We start from the raw sequence: 14,939 nt of genomic DNA on the forward strand, positions 1-14,939 counted from the left end.
CCTTTTCCTTTGTCCCGGACCTCAGGGGTCGTCTTGCCAGAAGGTCCGGCGACGACTGGAGGTGAGGGAATGATGGGGGTGGGGGAAGGGACAGGTGCAGGTGAAGGGACAGGTGGAGATGGAAGGTTGACAGCCAGTGGGCCAGTGGAAACGTTAGGGACAACAGGGAGATCACAGGAATTGTCACCCAACGCCTCCCAGGCATGGACTTGCTTGCGCCAGGCATGTATAGCCACCCAGGGGTCATCATGGCCAATGCTGTGCCAGTTGGGTAATGCCCGGGGAGTTATGGAACGCACCCTCATCAGCTCCTTGGAGCAGGACACCACAATTCCAGTGATGTATTTCCCTTTCTCATAGGCCTGGATGATGTCAGCCTACCCGGACATTAGAAACATTAATGTTACACTAATTTAATGAGTTCAACATACCAAAAGAGTGGTGACCTGCTTTGTCAGAGCAAGGTGGACGTCCACTGAGCTGGCTGGGACGTGCCGGGCGCCAGCAATGATACCCACAAGTTGAGCAGTGGATGCCTTGAGGTTGGCCAAGGAAGATTGAACTTGAGTAGACATTTGGATGGAGTTGACAGATGTGAGAATGTTAAAAGCAGGGTGAAATCTGTTATCACTAGAATGAAGTTTCAAAGAAACAATACAATTGAAGGACAATGTTGAAAATCATTCATTGTTTGTGTTTGTTTGGTCATGGTTCAACTTTCGGCAATTGCTGGCCATCTGTTGAACTTCAACGTTATCAGTTATCAATCAGTTCATCAGTTCATCAGCTCATCAGATATCATGAGTTCTCAACCTGGGGTCAAATTTCATGACCCTCCAGTCACTGAATTCACTTCAATGGATGTGGATGAGTCCTCCCAGTCCCAGATGTCCCTTGGTATGTTTTGTTCTTTCTGATTTCAGTCAATTGATCTAACATGGTTTAGATCTATTAGATGATATATACCTTGGGCCAGATGATGAGTTAGACTCTGATTCCGGGTCGTCCGGTGGTTTGGATGTGTTGAATGTGATTCCCGGTATGTTTTCCAATTCAAATGTACATATTCCACATGTGCAAATTCATCACATACTTCCAGATCCATCATCTCCGGCTCTGGCAGATGGACTGGCCCTTTATGATGACCTGGACTTGTATCTTGGTCTGGAGGATACCTTGATTTCGTCTGATGATGCTCTGGTTGTACCCAATTTTCCTATGGCTGGTGGGGTCATTCTTTCTATTTCATGTTCACCTTTCATGGCATTTCCCCAGTGAATGAATCAACTCCGGAGCCTCATCCGGCCACTTCGGTTGTACCAGAGGCACCCATACCTTGTAGGTATAGTCATATCATTTTATGTTCTTTACTCATGTTATCTCCCAAGCTATTTCAGAAACTGCCGAACATCAATCGCCCGAGCTGGAACTCAACAATGAAGCACTGCGTGCTATGGTTCAGGAGTTCATGCCAATCGGATCTTATGATCAAGCTGAAAGTAAGTATGCAACATTTGATTATTTATCTCTGCTAATATCCTGCAAGTTCAATCAATTGTAGATCGCCTGGGTGATTACCAACAGCGTCATGAAGATCTTCCTGCCCCTACAGTAGCACAAATTCTTGAGGCTGACAGACCATTCAGGATGGCATGGGCTGAAACATGTGACAAGCTGCGGAAAGCAGATGCTGACCTCTGGAGGATGCAAAGGGTAAGGGAGTCAACCTCCGAAATGCTGAAGGTATTAGAAACCCTCATTGAGGCCTTTGAGGACTCAAGTAACATGTAAATATTGATCAATGTCTGATAGTAGACACATTTCAGTATACTTTACCTGCTAAGTACTTAATACTTGGTACTTGTATACTGTACCTACTCAGAGCTAGTTCAGAAACCCATGTGAAGTCAGGTTGAATCAATTTGCATTCGGCAAGCATGGTCGGCACGGCACACCCCGAACGGCTGACTTTCAACCTTGCTTGCATCCTACTACTACCAGTGTACCACCATGGAATCTTGTTATCGCATCGATAATCTCAAGGGTGTCCATCTCACCCGTCATAAACATATCTTGACAAGTGTTGTATCTCTAACAGCTCTTGCTGCACATTACACTACTGTTCTCATGGCTCAAGAGAAAGAGAAGGCATTTTGGACCGAATCAGAAGTAACTGCGCTGGTCGACTACCTTCATGAACATCGGTCAGAGTGTGCCAAAGGAGGCAACTTCAAGATGGTAACATTCAATGGAGCAGCGAGGGATATCGCACCCAAGAAGACACAGGGCCCACAAAAGACTGGCAAAATGTGCCAGACAAAGTGGACATCAGTGAGTTGCTGATTTCAATCTATGTTATCAGTTTATCGATCTCAGCTAACATGTGTTTAGTTGAAACAGATCTACAACACTATCGATAAGTATTGCAAGCAGTCTGGAATCAATCAGTGGCACCCTGAGTACGGTGCAAACATCCAGGGGGAACCAGCAGCAGCAGTGTTTGATGCATATGTCCAGCAAAAGGTATGTCATTATACTCTCATGTCATGTTGTTTTACTAATACTACATTTCTTTCAGTCCAATTCTGCAATGCGCCCTTTCCGAAACTCCGGATGGGTCTATCTTGAGCGGATGCAGGAGATTTTACCTGTGGGTGGTGCACGAGGGGCAGCGGCTTTCCGAGCCACCGATGTTCCCGCGCCCTCCATTGACGATGAGCCTGGGGTGGATGCCCCAGGAGCTCAGGCTCCTGGATCTGCTAGCTCCATGAGTGCCATCACTGGCATGAGTGGCGGATCTACTAGCTCCACAAGTGCCGCTGCTGGCACAAGTGGTGACGTCATTATGTCCGGGACCAATACCATCGCTTCTCCTCCTCCCCCGTCTAGTGCTGCCACTCGACCAACTATCTCTACAACCTCCAGTACCGGAAAGCGCTCACACGATGCCACATCCATGTTCCATGATGATGTGGCCACATTCACATCCACAGTACCTTCATCGACATCTGAACTGCCACAACAATCTGAGGCTCGAGCGTCAAAGAAACAGAAGTCGCGTGCAACCCAGTCACGCGCTGACAGTGGCCAATCTGCAATGATGACCAGCGCTGCAAGAGCAGCCAAGATCATGCCAGCTGCAGCTGTTGTGGGCATGCAAGGGTCCATCAATTGTCTCACCGATGTGATCGAGAAGGGTATGATTACTGATGCGGAAAGGCTGGAGAAGCAGAGACACGCTGCCTTACATATCTTGAACGGGGAAGACGCAGACTACTATCCGTTGCAGGAGAGGGTCATTGTCATGCACATGTTTGCAGATGACCCGGCTGTCACCGACGTATACCTTCAAAATGATGACAAAGACATGTGGTACGCATTCATCCAGCACATGATCCAGTATCGATTTCAGAAGGTCCCTCAAGCACCACAAGTGCCATACGTCCGTCCGCAGTTGTAACTGTGCCGCCAGTGCCATGTAGTTTACCTGCCATTTGTTCAATCTCGCATGCACTCATTTGTTTTTTTCATACTCAATCACTAGCTGCACTAGCTGTTTCCATACCAAGTACTTGTTGTTTCCGTACCGAATTACATGTGTTTCTATGCTACGCTTTCCAATTCGCTCTCGTCCAACGCGTCTGATACCTCCGAGTCTGAACCTGAGTCCAACAAAGCCCTCTCATGTATGACATCCTGATACTGATCCCACATTGCTTGCGCAATGCATTCACGCATTGCGCGACCACTCACCACATGACCACTATCGTCGTTCATTTCTTCATTGTCGTCGTCGTCATCAGCTTGTCCCTGAAAATCAGGGTTCTCAGACGCATATGATTCGCCGCATGACTCTTCATCCTCACTGGGATCATGTAGGCGTAGGAAGTTGTGGATTGCGCACAATGCAGCAGGAATTTGTGCTTGAGTGTCGAGGGGGTACTCTGGTGCCAAAAGGAGAATGCGAAAGCGGTGTTTTAGGACACCAAAGATGTGCTCTATCACGTTTCGTGCAGACGCGTGGCGTAGGTTGAAGAGCTCCTCTTTATTGACGGGCCTGCCATCAAAATATAAGTTAGAGAAACGAAGAAGTTAGAAAAACATACCTGATATTTGCACGGCCCCACTCCGCGAGGTGGTAACGGACACACGGTATGGCACAAGAAGTTCAGGGCAAAGCGGGAATCCTGCATCCGCTAGGTAGTACTTCTGTCGTGGAATGTGGAAGTTATGCGCATGCACATCCTCATAAATCCGAGAATCGTTAGCTGAACCCTCCCACCCGGTCAAAGAGTAGACAAAATTGAGGTTGAAGTCACAAGCAAATAAACAGTTCTGCGAAACGAAACCTTTGTGATTACGGTATACAGTGCATTCGAAGGCAGGGGGCGACGCATGAATATGACTTCCGTCGAGTGCGCCAACAGCATCACAGAAAAATGGCCAAAATTTGGGGTTGTTTTTTATTTTTTTGAGACCGAAGTGCCGTCTGGTAAGTGGACGTAGGTAGTGTAGAACGGGGGGGACGAGAATATGTGTAGAATCCTTTTAAAATAACTAGGAAATATTAAATGTATTGTATAGATCAAAAAATAATAGCGCTCACCGTGAAATCATATCATTCAATCTCTGAAACCACTCTCCAACATGCCAGGTAGTCAGACCCGTAATGCTAGTATACAGGAATATAGCGACTTGTTCTTCCAACGAGACGAACTTGGAGTCAACATAACCGAAGTTACGGAGCTCAGAGATGAGCGCTTCAAAAGCATGTGCATGCATACCCAGTTCGCATCAAATGCGTTCCGGATGTCCAGTAAGAAGCTCCATAAGCCAGCCTTCACCAGAGAGAATGGATGTGTGGTACGGTTCCAGGTCTTTGGAGTAGGTAGATTGTAGTAGGGATCCTGTAGCACATATCAGGATGCTGATGAGGATTTTAGCATAGTGAAGGAGGTGTTGTTGGATCTCTGGACATGTCATTGTAGTGAGAACAGTAGTTACAGTAATGCGCAGCAAGAGCTGGTAGAGATACAACACTTGTCAAGGTCCTTAAGATTATCGATGCGATAACAGTAGTAGTAAGATGCAAGCAAGGTTGAAAGTCAGCTGTTCGGGGTGGCGTGCCGACCATGCTTGCCGACTGCAAATTGATTCCACCTGACTTCACATGGGTTTCCGAACTAGCTCTCAGTATGTCGGAAATTTCCAAAGGTGCCTTGCAAGGGACCCCTCTTGAGGCCAATTGAGGGGTTGCAAGGTCACCCGAAATTTTTCCAAGTCAATTGGAAGGGACTTGCAATTGTGTCACAAGCGGCTTACAAGGGGCTGTAAATGTAACTTTTGCAAAAATATGTCCCAATCTGTCCCTAAATGAGGTTGCAATCAGCCTGCAAGTGTCAATTGAGCCTCGCTTGCAAGATTTTCGGGTCCGCTTCCAAGCGCTTCAAATGGGCTCGATCAATGGAGGGCTTGCAATGCCTTATAAGGTATGCCAAGCAAAAATAACTTTTTCCGACATAGGTAGTCCTTGGTACTTGTATACTCTACCTACCCATTACTCGCTGCCCGGCTTTCTGTTCTCAGTACTCGGTGCTCGGGGCTCGGTACTCAGGCCTTGGTACTCGGTACTCAGTGCCCGGCATTCGGGGTTTGGTACTCGGGGTTTGGTACTCAGGCCTTGGTACTCAAGATTTGGGATTTGGGATTTACAATTAGGTTGTTAGTACTTTGACATATACATAATAGCACATATGACATTACACATGACGGCAGGAACATATATGTACATTAAGTGCGTCCCCGTGCTCTGGTTACTCTAGGTGTACTGTCTACTGGCATTTGCAACTTACTCCGGGTCGTCCTCATGGATGGTTCAACAGTGACTCAAGTGCCCGCCTCCTTTTCTGTGCTGGCGGCGTGATACTCTCTTCCATTTCAACATCATCCCTAACCTTGCCCGTCGCGTCGTCAGTTAACCCAGCAAGGAGGTCTCCCATTCGTGATGTCAGTAATGCACCTTTTGTGGCCAGCTTGGCCGGGCGAGGCTTTGGAATTGGACGTGGGACTGCCAGCCCTCTGGGTGTAGGACCTCCCGTCCTGGGCTTCTTCAGCGGAGGTCTCCCGTCAGCCAGGTCATCATCCACATTATGCTCCGTATGATGAGTGGCACTCTCCTTATCACTCTTGGCTTCTGTCGATGACTCCCGAGGCCTTCGGATGGTAACCGTCTGTTGCCTTCTCACTATACAAGTCTGAGGAGAGGGCGAGTTGCCAGATATGACAGATGGTACCATGTCCCCATCTTTGTTCTTCCATGCTTTGAACAGAAATGTGGGCCCTTCGCCTGTTTCCTGCCGAGCGAGCCAGAACTGGAGCAAGGTAGTGGTGTCCCAAATTTGCAGCTTCAAAGGTTCCTTCAAGTCAACATCCGCCGGAAGATATGTCCGGGCCACGAAGTCATCCTGACTTTGTACAATGGCACTCCATGGCACAACCGCCTTGTCCTTCCCGGAGCATATCCCTTTGTCCATGCATTGAACAATTTGTCAGGTAATGCGACGACAAACTCACAATAGTGCAATGTAAGAAAGGCCCTCACCATGGCCTTCTTCTCCTCAAGTTTGGTGTTGATGATGTCTGGAAGGAGTGGCATACCCTCCCCATCCATTTCGAGTTCGAAGGCTGGTTTTCGAATTCGTTTTCGACCTCCCTTGACTTGACGTCCTCCATCCCGTGCCCCGGCGCCTATCATTGTGATGCTCAACATGTTCAATCTGGTATACATGGTTCACACACTCACCGAACTGTTCCTGCGCGTACTCCTGCCACACTGGCTCAATGTCCTCCCAGTCCTTTGTCTTCATGAAGCTGCCCCCATCTCCTAAGGCCTCATTATCATCATGCCTGCATGAATATTTTGAGATGAAAAATCTCCATCAATGGATAAATGTACTCACATCCTGAACAGCACCTCACCCTTTTCATTCTTCCAAGCCGACATCACAAACACTCTCATCCCACATTGCCTCCACATCTCGTTCGAAAAGTGCTCCATATATGCCGGACCCTTCTTATGAGCGACTTGTGCTTGTATCTCCAGAGGTGGACAGTTGTTGGACCACTCTTCGGCTGTTTCTTTAGCCTTCTCCAACTCGTCGTCATCCAATTCAGCCATGACTCTCTTCACCGCCGCCTGATAATGTTTGAACATACCAGGATCTCCTGGCTTTACCCCAGACTCGTCCTCAATCCTCTTCAGCACCTCTTCGCGTTTCTGCTGGTAGACCACCATCCTGGGAGTCCATTTCCTCCCATACTTGATCATGTCCTTCCTTTCCTTCTTTTTCTTGTTGTTGAACAACCAAGTCTTGTACACCTAAGAGTTGATGAAAGAATGTGACATTAAAAATTTAGTTTTTCAACACAACAAAGAAGCCTCACCTGCTTCCTCTTTTTCCATTGTTTTTGGTCCAACTTAGGAGCAAACAACCTGGCCACCCTTGCTATGGCAGTGAAAAACGCTCGCTTCTCACTCCTTTTGGCAGCAGTCCACCCAGGAAGGTAGTTCTTCAACTCCAAAATCTCCTTGTCCATGAGCTTCTGAGACTGTGGTTGATGCATCCTGTGTCTTCCGGAAGTCGTGTTGGTGGAATGACCTGTTCTTGCCATAGTGAATCAGAATGCAGAAATGGCTAAGGATTTGCAAGGTGGAAGTATTAATGAATTGTGCGAAGTTGAACTTTGAGCAAAGCCTAATGATAGGTTAATCGGCCCATATTGGACCCTGAGCCATTAATGGAAATGAATTTGTAATGAGCCAACAGGACTGCACCACATCATATTGCAATAACAATTCATTACACCTGAGCTGATGCCTTGCTTGCAACATTAATAAACAAGATGAAGATAGGTAGATGCACCCCAGTGCAAAAATCTCACAGGGTGGAAGCAAGGGGCAGCAAAGGTAGGAAGACTTGGGTCAAGGTCCCACTTGCAAGCACGAGGCGACATGCCTACAGGTCCATGCCTAACTCTCCCCCAGAATCACCAACAATTCAGCCTGTTGAGGCACCACCTCCTTGGGAAGACTTTCCTGACAATACTTACGAGCAGGACCAAGGCTCATTTGAGCCTTTGCAACTCCCAAAAACCATGGCAAGTTCATGAACAATGTTGGAGTGTCATTAAAACTATCGCTAAGCATTCAAAAATACAGAGTCAAAATGACTACCTCAGGCAATGGCTGCCAAGGCAGGAATCATATCTGCTATTTGTGTCCAGACCTGAGTTCCAGCTGAAGGAAAACACCATGGTTATTGTTGACAAGTCCGGAGTTCATCACCTGGAGGTTTGATGCTGTGATTCTTGACAGTGGAGGCAGTTGAAGACAATGAAATGGCATGGCTTCGGCCATCGTTCTGATAACCCAAGCACAGGAGAACTTGCATTATTTTGCCCGGCATGTCCTCAGCCTGGGATTAATGTGCTGTTGTCAGAGGATGAATCTCTTGATGAGTGAGTCCTATTCTGAACCGCTGTGGCCTCCATAATAATACTAGTGATCCAAGCTGGAAATACACCTGGTCATTTGTGATGGACGGAAATTTCAAAGCCGAACATCTGCATCCCATTAAGCCATTCAATGAAGTTTGGCTGTCCGATGGGCTTGGATTCATGGTAGGAAAGGACAGGTATAAAATGCATCTGGCAGAGGCTGCTGACACAGTGGAAAAATCAAGCTGCAACAATCACCGGGCAGTCAATCAAGCTAATGCTGCTCGGCACAAGCTGGAGTCCACCAGTATCGGGGGAGTTGCCTGTGCCAGACACGGTTGCTTTGTCCCTCACTCCATGGTGGATTTTCAGAAAGGCGAAAGGCAAGCCACATCCACCATTCCCCATTCACGAGTTAACCATGGGTCACTTGCAGACAAATGAACATGGACTACGCCCTTTGTGAGGCTTCCCAGCACAACATGGAAGGCATCACCAGGGCTGTCACCTTTTATGATATTAATTGTCAATACAACAAACACTTTTGGGTTCGGGTGGATCGAAGTCGATTTCTAGAAATGGCACCACAACTAACCATCATTCCCGGAATTGGGTTATGGCACATTCATGGCCATCAGGACAGCTGCTATGTCCGATATGCTTCTAACGTTATTGGAGGCATTGGTCGGATTGATGGAGAGATCACGGAGACACTATGGGCACGGCTCAATCTGATCTCCCCTGCTGCTCGGGGAATGTCATCTCCCCACCAAAAGGAATGCCTTGATTATCAGATGAATGACTCCAATTTCTGCAAGATGATTCGCATGAAAAGGACTCTATGCCGGAAATACAAACTGGCTAGGAATGGTATCTTAGAAAGTGGAAAGGCATTCAACAGACTCGATGAAGCAGCACCCTCACATTTGAAGACAGAATGGTTAGCCAGGGAGAGGATAGCTCAGTCAAGCAGATTGAATGATCCTTCAGCCATGGATGAATATGAGATTAATATCAAAAAGGGTACGTTGAGTTCCATTGTCTCCATCAAGGTCTGAATTAATATTGCACTCAGCACCTAGCAAAAAGGAGATGGAGCTTAGATTGTTAGAGGAGGGTAACGCCCGCAATGCAGCACCCTCTCACAGATCTGTGGCGACATGGATATCAACAGGGTTAGCAATTGAAGAGGCTCAGATTGCATTGCTCATCGAGGTCCAAAGGATCGGAAGAAGATCCACCGAGACACAGAGATTAGACATCGCCCGTCAACGGGATTGGCTCCAAGGCCAGATAGATGGATTTGCTTGATCTGCTCTAACACATCTTGCGGAGGGATTTGATGCAGATGATGAACCTGAGGACTTGGACATAGACATTCTAGATGATCTCAATGATGACCCGGTGAATTTCACAGAGACATCTCATACATGGACAAACTCTCCTGAGCTTACTGTAATACCATTGCCATCGAACCTGGGGGTTGATAGATGCAGACGATGCATGGCAGAGGATCTGATTCCCCTGGAGATGTCGCTTCGTGAAGGGCAGGCCAATGATGCCCTTCACAATCTCCACATTTACCTTTGCAACAAGGCGATCCTGTTCCGAACAACCGTTAGGCAGGCCAAATCCCAGGCCCTGAAAACTCAAGCTTGGTCCCAGGTGACGTCGGTGCAGCAGGCAGTCTCCCTCCATGCCAGCATATATACAAAGCATAAAACAGTTCCTGGTGTCCTCAACTCTTTGCCTACACAGTGCTCATAAGAATCTCGAACTTGGAATTGGTTCTCCTTTCTTCGTGAGCGCTGTTGTACATTCATTCACATCTTCCGCAGCATCCTCATTTTCCAGATCCTCCACCTTCAGGTTTGTCTAGAAGAGGCTTTTTCCCTTGTAAATCTACTGATGTACTAGAGGCACCTAGGCTTGCTTGAGTGACAGAATCTCCAGGCGATCGAGCTCGTGGTGTGAGGAGCTTTTCTCGAGGTCGGTCATGTGCCTTTTTGTGTCACTTGTCTGGTTATGGACAACAACCTACTGAGTAGCACGATAGGACTATACAGACTCATCAGTCAAGGCAAATCAAAAGCGAAATGGTGAGGTCTTTCTCTTCTAATAAATGTATTTCATTTATATTTTCATATAGCTAGGGGCGATAACCTGTCAGCTTAAATGACCCTTCTCAACTGACTTCTCGTGATCGCACCAACATTCAAACACTCAAGCTTGCTCTCTCAACTACACGGTGGAGAGGTGGCACTCAGACCAGACAGAAGGAACAGGACAACTGGAATGGGCAAGAGGTGACTACTGACATGCTCTAGCTATATGTACCTATGGACCTCGAGGCTCGGGCAGGACCCCTGACACCTCAGACAGACCCTTGGAAGTCCCTGGTGCCAAACCCCCTAACATAACAGAACTGGCTTCCCCATAGGTAAGCCCCTGACAAGTTCGATCTTCACCGCTGGCTTGGTTCAGAAGGTCGCCTTAAGGATGCTGTATTCAAAGGTTCTTTATGTTTAAAATACAAAGATACATGAATGATATATTGCTGCAATAATGCAATTAACACATGCTATATATCAGCCTGAGGATGAAGTTCATTGGTCAGTTAAATCCCCCATGTTTGAATCACGCAGTCACCAGCCTCAGTCTGCAGATGAATGTATGATAGGCGAAGTGTTTTGTTGTGCTCCAGTTTATGACAACTGCCAATTCCCTGCTGCACCTGGACTTGTACAAATATATGCTGGAACAGTGTTTCTTGCGCCACATGTCGTTGCAAGACACTGATATAGCAGAGGCAGTGAAGCAGACATGGTGCTTTTGACACTTTTAAAACTATTGCTTATTTTGAAATTTATGCATGTAGGTTTGATGCAGAGTTGGCTTGTTTCTGGCTCATTCATAAGCATGACTAGAGGCTGGGGTCACTCGCAGTGTAACTTGCACTTCTACAGAGCTGACAAGAGACATAATGGATTCGATTCAGATGTCAACCTCATTCAAGATAAAGATCACTGATTGTCAGGCAAGGATGATCATGAACGACTCAGTGAACATACTTGTCTCCACAAGAACTGGGAATACCAGCTGCTGCCCAAGGCTTGTGCAGTCCCTCAGGACACCAAGCTTTGCTTCTAAGCTTTTGTATCTCTCTGGTGTCCTCGATGGTTGTACCAGGAGCCTCAAAATGTCGATGTGATCGCAAGCCGAATATTGGCCTACTTATCAAGCATCATATTCCTGATCCGTGAGCTTGTTTGTCGTGTTTGACACATTCATCTAACAGTATGTTGAATTCTAAGCTGGTGGTCTAGTTTTTGCATTCATGCGTAAAAATTGCTCAATACTATATAGCAATGCAGAATGATAGGAAGACGTCGATGCTGTAGGCACACACTCCACATCTACCGCGCTGGATCTATTCAAAATTCTAGACACACAAAATTCATACTCACCACTGTGAGTTGCACTCGTCCTCCATGGCTTTGCTACATTTGCTTGTAATATCTTCTGATTCAACAATCGCAGGCATCATCTCAAGACACGGTCAGTGCCATCCTTCTGAGGTCCTAACATGTCTTACTCGACATCAAGCTGACTTCTCGAACAGGTACTGCTGGTCTGTCAAAAGCTCAAAGGGATGTGGTGCTTGGAATGAGCTGTGACATTTTACTGGAGGTTGATGATGTTGAACGCAGCCGAGGAATTGTGGGTACCTTTCTCTAAGCTGCAGAGGTGCGTGTAATATGTATTGTGCATTTTTATGCTGCTAACTACCTCATTTCCATAGACACCCAAGATATAAAAACTTACCTCTCCCTCATCTCCCTCATCTCTTTCTCGCCCTCTTCCACTCCTCTCATTCTGGCGCCTTCCGGTGTGGCTCGCATATGCTCGAGCCACGTCAGCATTTGCTGACATGTGCTGGGGCATTTGTCCTCAACTGATGCTTGAAACTGCTGCTGATATCTGAGTCGGATCTCTGTTGGTTTTAGCTGTCTGCAACTGACACCGAAGCTCACAGCCTTACCCTGCTCTGACCCTGCTCCTTCTCTTTTCCTATTCTGATATAGTTTGACCACCGGATCTCAGAACGAATGAGGTACAACTCCCTTGGGAAGGGTCAAGACCTCAGTCACCACCGGCCAAGCATATCTTCTGGTCATTGATAAGTAAGGATCTGACTCAGACTTTATTTACAATCCCCACTTATAGCCTACTCTGCCTCCAATCACCCATTAACACTACTTCACGCAAGTTTCTTGACAGGATGCCATCCAGAAAGTCGCACTGTCACCTACATGGTGTGGCAACAGTTGATGTCATGTTGTGGTCTATGTTTCTGTCTAAGGATGACTGGTCTTTGATGATATGGCTGAACTTGATCTCATATTTGGATTCGATCCCTGCAACCAACTTCGATTCCATGGCCAAAAACTTGATTCTATGGCTGAACTTGATCCTGTTACATCCTATGGTACCATGAGTTTGATTATATACCGCCAAACTCGAGCCTATACCGGCACCACTGAGCTTGATTGTACACTGGCATCACCAAACTCAATCAACATAAATGAGATAACTTCAAAGATATTGTCAGCCTAGCATGATATAAGTAATATATACACCAATGAACCAGTAAAGGACATAGATAGGACAGACAGAGGATGTACAATGGACCTAAAGAAAAGCTGACATGAGCCAAAGTACATGTGAGAGTCACAATCATTGACCAATGACAAAATAGTTGTGTGCTACACTAGAGATAGCATGCACTATGCAAAGACCTAAGAGATGATACAAAAATGGCCTCTATGAGGCTGTAGAGACTTTAAGTCTTACACCGAGTGATCTAGCATTGTGAGCAAAACTGGTTGTGCCGGCAGATGACAGAACTTGGCAGAACTCAGTGTTGTCAGAGAACTAGTTTATCATAATACAAGCGCTCCGATCGCCTTTGGACGTAGTTCAACCTAAATCATAGTAACAGATGCTTATACACTACGTTCACCGTCGTCTTTTCATCCTCAGTCTCTCCAAATAGCGCGTGAATGTCTTGACGACATCTCACTCTCGACAACGCCGTGTACAGTTGTCCGTGTGCGAAGGAGTCCGTGCGCAGGTCTAGTACTGCTTTCTGCAATGTCAGACCTTGACATCTGTTGAACGTGGTCGCGTAGGCCGGTCTGAGAGGAAATTGTTTTCGGTTGACCGTCCAGGTGCTACGTGGAGGCTTGAAAGAGAATGTGATGCGAGGCAAGCAATGCGTCTCACCAGTCTGAGGGACTTCGACTTCGACGAATCTGCGATGAAGCGCGGTGATGTGCACACACGCGTTTCGCACTAATCCATTCTCGACCGACATGTTTCGTTGTATCACGCACACCACATCTACCTTGAGATCGAGGCAGTGCGGAGGCGTGTTTGTGTGAGTCAACATTGCTAAGTATTCCGGTGTCTGTTCTGGTGCATCTGGAGGCACCTGGTCCGCTTCTTTGAGATAGTCTGAGCTGAAATAAGATTCTGCATTGTTCATTCATCAGTCTCTGGCATCGTTGGACATGATAGGTGCTCACCGAAATCTCCAGGCAGCGCTTCAAGCATGATGTCATTGAATTTGTCTACCAATATATTGCAAGGAGAAAGGAATGCTCGTTGAATGCACGTCATTGGATCCAGTAGAACGTGCGGGGGAAAGAGAAAGTCTACAGCATCAGTGATGCTCCCGATTTGATTGATGAGATGGAGACCTTGACGTTGCCCAGACCAGTCCTCTCCTAACGTGTCCACGAATTTGGTGTACTGTGGGTCTCCAAATGTACGTACAGGTGTGTTGAGAGTGAAGATGTGCATGAACTTCCATAGAGGAGATGATTTCACGGACGCAGCCAGAGAAGCCAACTCTCCTGCACCACTGACGACGGGAGCTACTTGACGAAAGTCTCCCAAGCCGGATGTATTGTTGAATGAAGGTCGACGTTGTTGTCGGTCACGGGAATTCTGAACATATAATGAGCAGTACGACCGCGCTTGTAAGCTGTTGTGCAGAGTGCGCTGCTTCCCACAATCAGAATGATGTGTCCAGAAGCCCGGAGTGTCGATGCCAGCGCATTGACCATGTACATTTTGCCTCTTCCTGGTTGACCCTCCACAAAGAACATGCGGTGTCATCGGGATTGTATGCCATTGCAAATAGCATCAAAAACGTAACGCTGTTCCTCGTTCAACATCTCACACATGTTGTCCCGTTGTGCTTCAAATGCAGCATGGTTGGATGCTAGAAATCTATCTTCACTGATCAATTCAGCCGTGCGCTTGTCAGGAATGCACATCCCGAAGTCTTGAAGGTGTCTTCTGCTGTGCGCGAGAATGTCCTCGATTTGGTGCAGTGTGTGTCTGTAACTGTTTGTGTCATCTCCGACATGCAGAAT

General features: G+C 47.0%; 4 protein-coding genes across 4 annotated transcripts; 2 read left to right on the top strand and 2 right to left on the bottom strand.

Annotated features, from left to right (window-relative positions):
• Positions 1–2,010: 2,010 nt before the first annotated feature.
• F5891DRAFT_946443 (uncharacterized protein) lies at positions 2,011–2,343 on the top strand (the record flags this gene model as incomplete). Its single annotated transcript, XM_041374675.1, has 1 exon — positions 2,011–2,343. One exon carries the CDS (start codon positions 2,011–2,013, stop codon positions 2,341–2,343), a length of 333 nt encoding a protein of 110 aa, XP_041229572.1.
• Positions 2,344–6,418: 4,075 nt separating this feature from the next.
• F5891DRAFT_977510 (uncharacterized protein) lies at positions 6,419–7,671 on the bottom strand (the record flags this gene model as incomplete). The annotated part of the gene is made up of 4 exons (XM_041376711.1): positions 6,419–6,747; positions 6,803–6,906; positions 6,960–7,378; positions 7,444–7,671. 4 exons carry the CDS (start codon positions 7,669–7,671, stop codon positions 6,419–6,421), a joined length of 1,080 nt encoding a protein of 359 aa, XP_041229573.1.
• A 700-nt stretch (positions 7,672–8,371) lies between these two features.
• On the top strand, positions 8,372–9,807 carry F5891DRAFT_946598 (uncharacterized protein; the record flags this gene model as incomplete). Its single annotated transcript, XM_041374685.1, is given in 4 exon segments — positions 8,372–8,517; positions 8,571–8,921; positions 8,933–9,519; positions 9,572–9,807. Coding segments are annotated over 4 exon segments (1,320 nt in total), but the record flags the coding sequence as incomplete, so codon positions are not given.
• A 4,691-nt stretch (positions 9,808–14,498) lies between these two features.
• On the bottom strand, positions 14,499–14,672 carry F5891DRAFT_896432 (uncharacterized protein; the record flags this gene model as incomplete). The annotated part of the gene is made up of 1 exon (XM_041373370.1): positions 14,499–14,672. A coding segment is annotated over one exon (174 nt), but the record flags the coding sequence as incomplete, so codon positions are not given.
• Positions 14,673–14,939: the final 267 nt, after the last annotated feature.

Source organism: Suillus fuscotomentosus (assembly GCF_016647785.1).
Source record: "Suillus fuscotomentosus strain FC203 chromosome Unknown F5891scaffold_11, whole genome shotgun sequence".
In the NCBI taxonomy this organism is placed as follows: Eukaryota; Fungi; Basidiomycota; class Agaricomycetes; order Boletales; family Suillaceae; genus Suillus; species Suillus fuscotomentosus.